This window comes from Phoca vitulina, unplaced genomic scaffold, assembly GCF_004348235.1.
Source record: "Phoca vitulina isolate PV1807 unplaced genomic scaffold, GSC_HSeal_1.0 scaffold77, whole genome shotgun sequence".
Lineage (NCBI taxonomy): Eukaryota > Metazoa > Chordata > Mammalia > Carnivora > Phocidae > Phoca > Phoca vitulina.
The window spans coordinates 3,270,525-3,283,554 of NW_022589780.1; the positions used below are offsets into that span (position 1 = coordinate 3,270,525).

General features: G+C 37.1%; 1 protein-coding gene across 3 annotated transcripts in view; it reads left to right on the top strand.

Annotated features, from left to right (window-relative positions):
* Positions 1-13,030, top strand: part of OPHN1 (oligophrenin 1) — a 507,505-nt gene that overhangs the window by 306,924 nt on the left and 187,551 nt on the right. For all 3 annotated transcript variants that reach the window (XM_032393808.1, XM_032393806.1, XM_032393807.1), the window contains exons 7-10: positions 1,758-1,868; positions 4,379-4,483; positions 6,250-6,379; positions 8,978-9,078. In XM_032393808.1, coding sequence (XP_032249699.1) covers positions 1,758-1,868; positions 4,379-4,483; positions 6,250-6,379; positions 8,978-9,078 — 447 coding nt within the window. The remainder of the gene's footprint in view (positions 1-1,757; positions 1,869-4,378; positions 4,484-6,249; positions 6,380-8,977; positions 9,079-13,030) is intronic.

Consider the following 13,030-nt stretch of genomic DNA (forward strand, 5'->3'; position numbering starts at 1 on the left):
AGCCACCCAGGCACCCCTCTTATAACATTTCTTGGGTCATAATTCTACTGGCAACACATTCCTTCAATTTTTGTTTGTTTGAGAAAATCTTAAATTTTTCTTCAGTTTTGAAAAATAACATCACTGGATACAGAATTCTAAATTTGTGATTTTTCTTTCAATATCTTAAATATCTCACTCTACTCTCTTCTTTTTGCATGGTCTCTTAAGGGAAATTTTATTCTTGCCCCTCTTTAGATAAGGTGTTTCCTCTTGAAGATTTTCTTTCAAGATTTTTTCTGTGTCTTTAACTTTGTGCAGTTTGAATATGATATGCCTACATATAGATTTTTTTGTATTTATACTGCTGTTGTTCTCTGAGCTTTCTGTATCTTTTGTTTGGTACCTAATTCTGGAAAACTTTTAGTCATCACTTTAAGTATTTCTTATGTTTCTCCTTTTCTTCTCCTTTTGGCATTCCTAGCATGCATAACTTACACCTTTTATAATTGCCCAACACTTCTTAAATATTTGACTCTATCTTTTTTATTCTTTTTTCTCTTTGCATTTCAGTTTTTGAAGTTTCTATTAACATATCTTCAAGTTCAGTGATTCTTTTTATAGCTTTGTTCAGTCTGTTGATAAGCCCATTCAATTCTTCATTTCTGCTATTGTTTTTGATTTCTAGCATTTCCTTTTGATTATTTCTTCAAGTTTTCACATATCCACATATATTACTCATGTGTTTTTGTGTATTCTCTTTTTCAATTAAAGCCCTTACTGTAATTTCTGGTGTAATAATTCCACCATCCACTATCTTTGCCTTATCTAAGTTTGGTTTTGATGTTTGTTGTTTATATTCAAACTGGTTTTTGTTGTTGTTGTTGCCCTTTTGAATGCCTTGTACTATTTTGTTGTAAGCCAGGCATGGTGTTCCAGGTAAAAGGAACTGAGATAAATAGACCTTTTGTATGAGGCTTTATGTTTATGTAACTAGGAGTTAAGCTGTGCTTAGTTTGCTGTTAGACTATGCTTGGTTTATTCTAGCTATTGTTCTCAGAAGCCAGAATTTCCTCTGGTATTTTTCTTTCTGTTTTCCCTGTTGTCTTTGGATTTCCTTAGAGAGGTATTCTTTTAAAAAAAAATATTTATTTATTTGAGAGAGAGAGAGAGAGAGAGATGAGTGTGGGGTGTGGCAGGGGCAGAGGGAGAGAGACTCTCAAGCAGACTCTCTGCTGAGCTTGGATCCTGATGTGGGGCTCGATATCACGGCCCTGAGATCATGACCTGAGCTGAAAGCAAAGGTCAGATGCTTAACTGAGTGAGCCATCCAAGGGCCTGAGAGTTATTCTTAAATAACTGATAGTCTGATATTGTCTGCAGTAACAGGTTTCTGCTTCTGGGCTTCTGCTCTGGTAAGCTCCGATTCTCCATTTTCAACTCTCTATCCAATATTTGAGGCAACTGTTTTCCCTCTGACTTCAGTTCTCTGTTGTTTCCAAGGGGAGTTGTTCACTTTCAACTTGTTCATCATTTATCTTGTGAGGATGGGTGAGATAACTTTCAAGCTTTTTAATTGTTGGACCAGAAACCAGAAGTTTCACATTGATCACTTTTTATTTCTTGATTTATAATTCTATGTCTGTAAAATAAAAGAATTAAGATCATTACTTGATGGCTAAATTCTCCCCTAGCTCTAGCATTCTGTTGAGTCCCTAAGCAGTGACTTGCATAAATGATTATGCTGTTATGTGACATTTGCCACTCTTCTTCTACAGGCAGACCTCCAGGTGGACAAGGAGAGGCACAATTTCTTTGAGTCCTCCCTTGATTATGTTTATCAAATCCAGGAAGTTCAGGAGTCCAAGAAGTTCAACATTGTGGAGCCAGTAAGTTCTATCTGTTGATGAATAGTCTAAAAATATTTACCAAATGCCAGGTTAATGTAGATTACTTTGACCATAAAATTGAAATTTCAAAGATGGTGAAGGATATTTAATGCTTAATAATGAATATCAAGAAAATAAACACACTAGCTTGGGTTACTCTTGCTCTCTTACTAATAATATTTTATCTCTCTTCCTTACCTCCCCTCCCCCACCTTTTTTCCTCTCCCATTTTCTCTCCCCCCAGCTATGATTTTTCTTTCCTTCTCTTTTTTTGCTTCCTTTCTACTTTTCTCCCTCCTTTGATTTCTCTGTCACCCTTCCTTTTACCTTGTTCTCTTCCCTTCCTTGCTCTCATGCTTTCATAAATCTTCTAAAGTGCCTATCATATGCCAGTCAGTGTTCTAGGAGCTCATGTCCCTTGCACTCAATGACTTCCTATTGTACTACTTTTACTTCTATCTTCTTTATTTTTTTCTACTTACATCTCCTTGACTATAAAAGAGGTATGCTTTGATTTGACAACTATGTTGAATTTTAACTCTTGGTGCAGAAAAGCTAGAAAAAAATTATAAGAAAAACAAAAATAACAAATTCCCCATACAGAGATAATCACTGTTAATATTTTGGCATTTTCCTTCCAGATTTTCTGTGTATCTATTATATTTCTTTCTCTATTTATGTGTGTCTTTGTACTTGTAGATGTGGGTGTATGTACACCTGTGTGCAGGTCTGTGTACACATGTATATGTTTTGCACATGAGCATGTATACCTTTGTACATGTGTATCTGTCCTCACATTTTTATATATCTGCATATATATGTGTGTGCAGCCAAGTGTTTATTCATTTATACAAAAAATAATTGAGCTTCTATTATATGTCAGGCACTGTGCTAAACACTGGGTATTCTACAGTGAACAAGACAGACTCTGTTTCTGTCTTTATGAAGACTACACTCTTATTGGGTAGACAGAAGGGAAAGAAGGATACACATAAATAAAACTAATTGTAAGTTATGATAAGGGCTAAAACAAATAACAAGAATGGGCAGCTACTTTAGATTAAGTGGTCAAAGAGGAACTCTGAAAGTATCACTTAAGTTCTAAAGAAAGAGAGGATGAGGCCACATGAATAATGGGGAAATAATATTAAAACACAGAAAAACACATGTGCATGGTCCTTAAGTTAGGACAGAATGTATGCTTGAGGGATGAAAAGATTAGTGCCTTTAGATACAGGCGATGGAAAAGTGTATGATAGGAAGGCATAGGACTTGTAATCATGGTAAAGAGTTTGGATATTAGTCTAAGTGTAGTGGGAAACCACTGATAAGTGTTAAGCTAGATATGACATGAGCTGATTTTGTTGTGTGGAGAATGGCTTGGAAGAGAACAAAAGTGGAAGTAAGGAAACCAAATAGGAGGCTACTACAGCAGTCTAGGCAAGAAAAGATGTTGGTTTGGGTTAGGGTGGTGAAAGTGGAAACAGAAAAGAATGTCTGGATTGGAAATATATTTTGGTGGAAAAACTGATAGGATTTGGATTGATATGTGAGTGGAAGAGAAATCAAGGATGATTCTTTACTTTCTGGCTTGATTGAGTGGGTGGTAGTGTCATTTCCTGAGATGAGAAAGCTTGGAGGAGAAACAGAAAGATTTTGTATATGATAATGTATGTGGTACACACACATATATATACACACACACATATATATACATGTGTGTATGTACATAGTTGTTACATGTTTATGTATATATACATAAATATAGTTTGTGTTTATATTTATAATATATGCATGTGTATATGCATATGGTGTATCTGTGTGCATATTTACATATACCTACCTGCTTATTTTCTAAAAAGAATAGAGCAGTTATTACTACTTCCTATTATTACACTTCACTATTGCCAGAATTGAGCGTTATTGTTTAAAGGTTTGTATTTCATAGATTAAATCATATTTTCATTGTTTTTATTTCTGTGTATTTAATTATTAATGAGGTTGAATATTTGGAACATTAAAAAAATTTTATTGATCATTTCTATGTCTTATTCTGAAACCCCTCTGAAACATTTCTAATTTGAAAATGGGCTCACACTCTTTGAATCTTTTAGCATTAGGGCAGTCTTCATTAAGGTACAGAATCTTACTTTACTCATTTATTCACTTATCTATTTATTCAACAAATACTGAGTATCTACTCTGTGCCAATTCTGAGGATATAGAGAGAAAATACACAGTCTATTCCCATATGGTCCAAACTATGAATGGTTTTGTATGCTATCTGGAAAGGATCTGAATGAATACATTTTTAGTAGTTCTTATAGTCTGGAACTAAGTTCAGTGTAAATGTTTAATAAAAGAATAGCTATGTGTAGACCTGTTTGTGTTTTCACGATTACTTTTAACACTGTGCTCGGTATGTGGGATTTCTTTTCCATGTTTCTTTTTCCTTTATTTGGTAATGAGAAGGTACTGGTGATAAAGTTATTTTTACACATTTTCCCTAGGTGTTGGCCTTTCTTCATAGTCTCTTCATTTCCAACAGCTTGACTGTGGAGCTCACACAGGATTTTCTCCCATACAAACAGCAGCTCCAGCTCAGTTTGCAGAATGTGAGTTCGCATGTGGGTTTCTTCACCTGTCCCTGCATTCCAATTGTATTTCAGTCCCAATGACCTTGACCTTGAAATCCCAGCTTATTGCATTCTAGCCAATTTGTCAGGACATTCTAGTGTGGATCATAAATATTTTAGTGTGCTTGCTCTTCCAGTTTCAACTCTTACCAGTCTTTGAGGCTTATTGTTGTTCAAACCTACCCTTCCACCCACTGACCTCTGTTTATCCAGTAGATATTAAATGCTGCTAATTTACTGCATCCCTGTCAGATCAGAACCCAGCTATGGGCTTGTTTAAGCACAGATCTTATGCTACTTCCGTGTTGGTCAGTCAAGGCACTTGTGAGTTTTATGACCATGAATGCCCATTTTCCCCTCTCTTCCTTTTCTCATTAATTACTAGAGTTAAATAAATTATATATAAAGGTTTTATTCACCTTGTTGCCCATGCTGGTTTTTGTAGATGGCCATAGGCACCACCTTCCCATCTTTGTAACATATATATTTTTTCTCATTTGTTTAACCCACATTTAATGAATGGTTATGGATATAATATATACTCTGTGCCAGACATGGACATACCATAATGAAGTATGTTAGTTTTTCTTTCCTCAGGGAACAGGAAAGAGACATAAACACTGGAACACATCATAATTCCTTGCGATAAGCGTTTCGATAGTGTTAAGACCAAAAATTTGAAGGAAGCACAGAAAGTGGAACATTTGACTGCTTGGCACAGTTAGAGAAGGTATCACTGAGATAGTGACTGTGGACTAGTTGTTACATTGCATAAAATCTGTATTTTTATATGAAAAAGGTTGGTAATAAGGTTGGTAGTGGAAATAAACCTCACCTGGTTGTTTAGGAGGATCCTGACTTAGCGTTGTTTTGTTTCTCTTTCTGGGTACTCACCTTCACCAGAATGTGAGAGCCCCTGACTTCTATGGATTTATAAAATATTCCTATTACCAGGTTAATCATTTGAATCTTCCTCCAAATAGAACTTGAAAAGTATGAGTTTAATAACAATGCTTTGTATCTGTGTATATGATGAACTCATTCACAGGATAATCAATAGAGTGGGCCCAACAAGATAAGGTAGTTCAGATCACCTTTTTGACTGATGTAACAGTCTTGAGGCTGGACACTAAGGACCTATCTCTAGTGATTTTCATACTCACATTTCAAACAGTGTTTTGCTATTGTGTTTTAGTTGTGTAGTTTTAAATAGATTTCTTCTTACCATTAGCTTTTGTTATTCATGAAAATGAAAACATAACTTTTCTATTGACCTGTCTTCAAAGATAGCACCTTGTCATGTATTTTATCCTAATAGCCAGAATTTGATTCAGAGTCAAGTAGGCAGTAACTTTACTTGAGGCGGAGCTTAGAAGTTGCCATGATAATATTATCTTTGGAAACCTTCTTTACAGTTTCCCATCCTGTAAGGCAGAGTTCAGTCTAGTGCTCAGAATTCTAAGAACCCTTATTTATTGGCTTATGTGAGTCCCTAGAATAAAAATTCTCCCAGATGTGTTTTTATGTTTATATTGCTATTTATGTTTCTGTTTCCCTTTTAGTCTTTAGCACTGTTAGACTCCATAAAATTGTTTTCTAGTCACTATGTTATTCTACATTTTTTTTTGCTATGTTGTAACATAATATGCAAACCAAGAAAACTCTGCACTGGATCTGTGACCAATAAGTGCTTTTTAATAATGATGGTGATAATGATAATAATGACAATGATAATATCTTCACAGACAAGAAATCATTTCTCCAGTACCCGGGAAGAGATGGAAGAACTTAAGAAAAGGATGAAAGAAGCTCCCCAGACATGCAAACTTCCAGGACAGCCTACCATCGAAGGCTATCTCTATACACAAGAGAAATGTGTGTGGGAATACAAGGATACCCACTGGGTTTCAGTAGGCTAGCACCTACTGCCACTTGGCTTCTCCAAACTCCAGGCACCCATATTGTTTACAGACCCCTGACAACTACACCTCTTTGGAGAAGAGTCTGGGAATAGTGAAAAAAAGAAAAGGAAGGAGAAATTGGAGGGGGAGGTTAAGGATTTGTCTTCCAAAGACTTTGGGTTGATAAGATCTAAGGTTTTTCTCTGTGATTCAAAATGGGGATTGTTAATTGTTTAATCCTTCTGATGACTGTGACTGGGGAAAAAAAGGAGGTAGGGGAAAGGAGGCAGAAAAATAATATTTATTACACCTACTATGTACCAGGCATGGTGCTAAGTGCTTTAAATATACTATCTCATTTAGTCTTTAAAAGCGCTTATCATACCCATTTTACTTGAGGCCATGGAGGCTTAGAGAGATCACTAGTTGAAAGTTACCCAACTATATGTTGGCTAATTGAACATAATAAAAAAAAAAAAGGCAAAAAAAAGAAAGTTACCCAACTGTCAAGTAGCAAGCCTAAGAGTAAACTCAGTTCTGTGAAATGCCAAAACCTTTGCTCCTGTCGCTACACCCTATACCTTCCACTGTCTTAGGAGCACATGTTTGCTCTTAAAGCACTAAACAACAACCATTGTGATTTCAGTGAGCAAGACAGTTGTTCATTGCTAACCAAGGACCACGGGTTAACTTATCCATTCACTGAATATTGCAGAGTATTTAAGCCTTCCTGCTTCCTAAATTACATTATGAAAATCTGTATGTGCTCTTTGATTTTCCTTATGAACTATGACCCAGTGCTCCCAAAGCCTGTGATTTCAGCCCTGCCCCGAATTATTATACCTGAGAAGAAGAGGCAAAAGAGGCTAGTCAGATGTTACCAGTGGCAAAAACTACTGCAATTCACAAAGCATGGCATTTAAGCAATGATATTATCATCTTTTCTTCTCTTAGAGAAATTAACTTTTGGTGGTTTTCAAAGATATGTTCTTCCACCTTTCAGGTTTATCTCTTCAACTCTGCATTGCAGAATTTCTCAATCTCAGTGCAACTGACATTTTGGGCTGACATTTTGGGCTGGGGGATCATGTACATTATAGGGTATTTAGCAGCATCTATGGCCTGTCCTCACTTTATTCTAATAGGACTCTATAGGTGTGACAATCTAAAATGTCTCCAGACATTGCCAAATATCTCTTTGGCAAAATTGCCCTTGGTTGAGAACTACTACTATATTATAAAAGATGTGGGAATAATGATTTTGTAATCTTGGCTGTAATATCAACTAGCTACATGGTCCTCCTGTGCCCCAGTTTTCTAATTTGTCAAATGGATATGACGTTGCTATTCAGTTGAATGTTTATCGAGCATACTTTTTGCCAGACAATATGCAGTGCATTGGGGATTTTAAAAAAATGAACCAATCTTGGTTTTGCCTCCAAGAAGTTCATAGTCTGTTGAGGAAGGCAGACAACTATATCAAGAATTATAAGGAAATGTGTTGAGTACTGCATTTGGGGCATGTATCTGAGGGCTTCACTGAGGAAGCAATGTTTGAATTAGGACTTGAATTATGAGTGGAAGTTTGATAGGCAAAAAAAGGGGGGAACAAAAACTCCAGTTATACACCATTGCATGTTACTCAGGCACAAAGGTGTGTGAGGATGTAGTTTATTTGCAGGGTCTTAGTTTGCCAAGAATAGTCCCGGTTTACACTTGTCATCCTGATGTAATTATTAGTAGTGACCCATTCACTCTTAAGTATGTATTGAATTTGGACTAAAAATATATGGCCACCTATTTATTTGGTAAGTGAAAGTAATTCAGTGAGACAGGATCATAGAGGGTGGCAAAAGACAAAGTAGGAAAGGTAAATATGATCATATTATGAAGGGTCTTGTGGGCCAACCTGAGTTTAGAGACAGTGGGAAAGCCATGCATGATTTATAAGAAAAATTATATAAAGAGAAGTATTTAAAAAATATTCCTTTAACTAAAGAATGGAGAATGGACTAGAAAGGAGTGATCAGAAATGGGGGAAATCAGAGAGAAGGCCACTGTCATAATTAATTAGTGAAATGGTGAATTTTTATTTTGTTTGAAGTAGATCATAAAACATTACAAGTAATTCAGCAATAGGGCCCTGAACTAATTCAGTTCTAAAAGGGATGGAGAGGAGGAAGCAGCTGAAGGAGAGACATGTGGGGAAAAGAATGAGCAGAACCCAACCACCAATCAAATGGGACAGGTTACAGGGAAGAAGAAGCAGAAGATTACAGATCTGTCCAGCTCATACAATAGGATGAACAGTAGAAGCATTTAGAAGGGACATGGCAAGAAAAGCTATTTAGAGCAAGCTAGAGCAAATGTGGAAAGCATTTGATGAGGATTAGGATCTCTATATGTGCTGTGGGTCGATAGCCCACAGGGTTGGAGTTCAGGGGAAGGTTAGAGCTAGATCTGAAGCCCTATGACTATGAAGAGCAGACTATAGCACTTCCATTTTAGGAGTGTATTGACCATATAGCCCAATGGATGCAGTCTGTCAGCTGACTTTTGCCTATCATTGTAGGGGCTTTGGGAATATCCTGGGTGAAATATTACTGCCAGTATGAGAAGGAGACCAAAACGCTCACCATGACACCTATGGAGCAGAAGCCAGGTGCTAAACAGGTCAGTTCTTTTGTGTGCCATATTTTTTTGAAATGCATCTGTGACTGCATCTCAGAAAAGAGTATATCTTGACTTAGTGTCAAAGAATCAAGTCTGGGGCGCCTGGGTGGCTCAGTCGTTAAGCGTCTGCCTTCGGCTCAGGTCATGATCCCAGTGTCCTGGGATCGAGCCCCACATCGGGCTCTCTGCTCCGCGGGAAGCCTGCTTCTCCCTCTCCCATTCCCCCTGCTTGTGTTCCCTCTCTCGCTGTGTCTCTCTCTGTCAAATAAATAAATAAAATCTTTAAAAAAAAAAAAAAAAGAATCAAGTCTATCACTGTCATGTGAAGCCATGACTCTGTATGTTCCTCTTGACCTAAGTTTGCATTGGGCCAGATACTACTCAGTTGAGTGAAATATATCTATTAATTATGTCAAGCCTTCTGAAAGTGCTTGTACTTTCTCAGATCATTTATTAAATTGTTACAAGTGCTTGTCCATTGTACAAGAAAATTTGCAAGAATATGGATGAATTGCAGGAAGATAGTGTGACCTGCTTTTAAGAAGTCCTACTTCTTAGGATTCTTAGGATTCCTTTAAATAGCTAGTGTTTAAAATACCATTTTCCAAAATTCCTTTTTTAGAGAAGTATGTCTGTTTCCTAAAGTTGGAATAACCTATACCCCATATTCTATGTAATGTTTGGATATATTTAAGCAGGTAATACTTCTTCTGTCCTCCAAACCTTCCCTATCCCCTAAAATGTCAAGATGAGTTTAACACACTAAGAAGATACTTACCTGGAAGAACCTAATCTTATCTATTACATACTATACTGTATTTACTGTACTATACTATATATATGAGCACACAGCCAAAAACTGTTATTCTGTCAATCTCATTTTCGCCTATCTTTGTAGAGGCTTTGGAAATTCTCTCTCTCTCTCTCTCTCAAGGGTTTATTAAGATAAAAGCTGATAGATAGACTGTTCATGTTCTAAAAGTAGTTTAGTGTGTACCTTAAATTGTCTCTCAGACTGGGTCTTAAGGCATGATTTTAAGGATTTCTATTATTGACAAATTGTTTACAAGTCCAACAGGGTTCATTTGTTAGCACTAAACCTTGGTGGTGTGAGAAGACCCAATTTGGTAGGCAGAAATTTGGAGAAGAATTGGACCAATTTGTCTCCATTGCTGGTGCTTTCCGTGGAAGATCTCTCTTGTGTGGCTTGTTCACAGAGAATTAGAGAGGACTGAAATTTGGTGTCAGGCTATAGAAAACTGCCTTTTTTGTCTTTAGCCAAAAATTTTGTCACTCGGCTTTTAACGTGTATTGGAGATGGAATGCACCTCTAATGAAGTGTACCAAATGGGGTTTCCAGAACCCTCATCCATGCTTCTCTATGGGCCAGTTACTCATTCCTGACTCCAAAACTCTTATTAGTTTCCAGTCTGTTAATTGCCAAAGTACCTTTCAATGTGGTTTCAATAAATTTATCTTGTGCTCTATCACAGAATTTTTTCCATTTCTGTCAGAACTTAGCTATGTATTTTACTGGCTAGTGCTTATAAGCACTGTCGTATAGTTTCTTCCTTTTCTTCTCCTACACACATTACTTTCCCAGTCCCAGACTTTAAAGTAAGCTGATTTAGGCCCTTTCTCTCCTGCTCAGGCACCTACTACAAAGCTCAAGACAGAAGCGGACATACTACTTTCATATCCTCCTACGAGATGAGCACAAGCTCTCCTTTTAGTTTTTCTTTCCTTCTTCCCTTTTCATTGAGTGGCTGCTTGTAAAATTGCAATAGTGTCAGCCTAAGCGGTTTTAATATGGGATTCCTTATGGAGTGGAAAGAGGAACTTGTTTCTCTATTTAGAAGGACGGGAAGGTAAAGTAGTAACTTGAATTTCCCTAAAATGAAGCTGGAAATAATTTCTTCTTGTCAGTTCTCTCAGTTCCTATTACTGGTTTGTGTTTTAGAAAGGTAAACAATACAAGTAAGTGAGACTATAATAACACCATAAAATCCACTATTTATTGAACATCTGCTGTGTACCAGGCACTGAGCTAGACACTTTTCGGCATGTGCCTCATTTACTTTCCCAGTAGCCCTGTCAAGTATTAATAGTTCAATTTGAAGATGGCGGAATTAGCCCTCTTTCTGACTATGGTACTTAACCAGTGTTCCCTACTAGTTCAGCCTATCAACTTCCACTGGTGTTGTGCTGCTCATTTTACAGGTTATCTTCCCAAATTATGTTTTATAAGATCCCCATCATCTCCCTGTCAGGCAGTTGTGGTAAGAGGAAAGAGTGCTGTATTTTTATAGACTTTCAACAACTGGGTTTAAATCCTAGCTCTGTGGCCTAGTAGCTTTTTGACCCCAAGTAAATTATGTAATGTTACTCAGTATCATTTTCCTCATCAGAAAAATGGCAAGAATGATACTGTAGTTCATAAAAATTTCTTGGGCACTAACTCTTTCCTAGACCCTAGAGATATAAAGATAAATAAGATGCTGCCCATGCCCTTGAGTTCTCAGTCAATTGGGGAAATAAGGCATGAAAACAGGAAGTTTTAATATAATGCACAAAACACATAGTGAGCAGTGTATGGGATTGGGGAAGAATATTGGAGGAAATGAAAGCTGAACTGCAGTTTGTAGAACAATTAAGAGTTTAGCCAGACCAAGAGTATAGATAAAGTCATTGCAGGTGGAGGAAACATTATTTACAGTTATGGAATCATGAGAGTTATGACATGTGTGAAATGAGAGCACTTCTGCATGGATGAAGCATAAAACAGATGGGGGTGGCTGGAGGTAACCTGGAGTAATAGACAGGGCCTAGGCCCCTGAGCTATGATGCCTTTCACTCTGAGGGAGTTGAGAGTTTAAAGAGGGGGGGTGAGTATATAATGCTGTTAGTTACTGTCTTCTTGAAAGCCTAGTAATTCTTGATACCCTCAGTATTGGGGTAAAGAAGGCAGATTGAAGGATGAAATTAGAGTTGAGTTTTTATACTGTAGGACCAGCAAAAGGATAGGCCCGAAGGGGGATTGACTGTGCCAATAAGAAAGAAGTATTGTGTGCAACTAATGAATTGTTGAACACTGCATCAAAAACTGATGATGTATTATATATTGGCTAATTGAACATAATAAAAAAATAAAATACAAAAAGAAGTATTGTTTGATCAGTTGGATCAACTGTATGGACCAGTTTGGATGGCATAGTACCTAGACCCAGACCTGGCACTTGGGAAGTGTTTCTGAATTTCTGGCAGCTAGGTGGTTAGCATTTTCCCCATTTAATAGATTGTGAAGTTAAGATTCAGAGAGGAAAACGGTTTGCCCTGGATTGTAAGCTAGTAAATGGCATAACTGAGACAAAGCCCAGGTTTTAAACTTCCTAGTTTATTACTATTTCTACTGTACTGACTTGGGTGACTTTGGGTAAGCCATTTTACCTCTCTGAGCTTCACTTCTTTCTAAGGGTTGTTATGAAGAAAGTTGATTTAAAGATACCTAGCATAATGTGTGGCAAATAGTAGGTAATTGATAAATCTTACTTCTCTTTCCTATACCACATTGTCTCTGTTGAGATAATAGAGGGAAACTGAACAATGTGGGATTGGGAAATTTTAATCTGTGGACACAGTGGACTTCAGTGGCCTTATGAAGTGCCCATAAGACTAAGGTGGGCTACACTATTCTGCATATATGAAATATCAAATGGAACTTTGAGTAATATATAAATTTGCTCATTTTCTCTACTCCTGCCCTATCTTTGGAGAGATTGCTTTTGTGATTCCTGTCTTCCTGAAGAGTCTGGAGGTGGGGAATGAAAATGTTTCTCTCCCGTCCTCCATCTGCCAATTTAATAGAAGGAGGGTCGCATAAAGCCACTCCCAACCTGGAAGTTTTATGAAAATTTTATTTGATACACTTAATGCCGTTTGGTCAACCCATTTG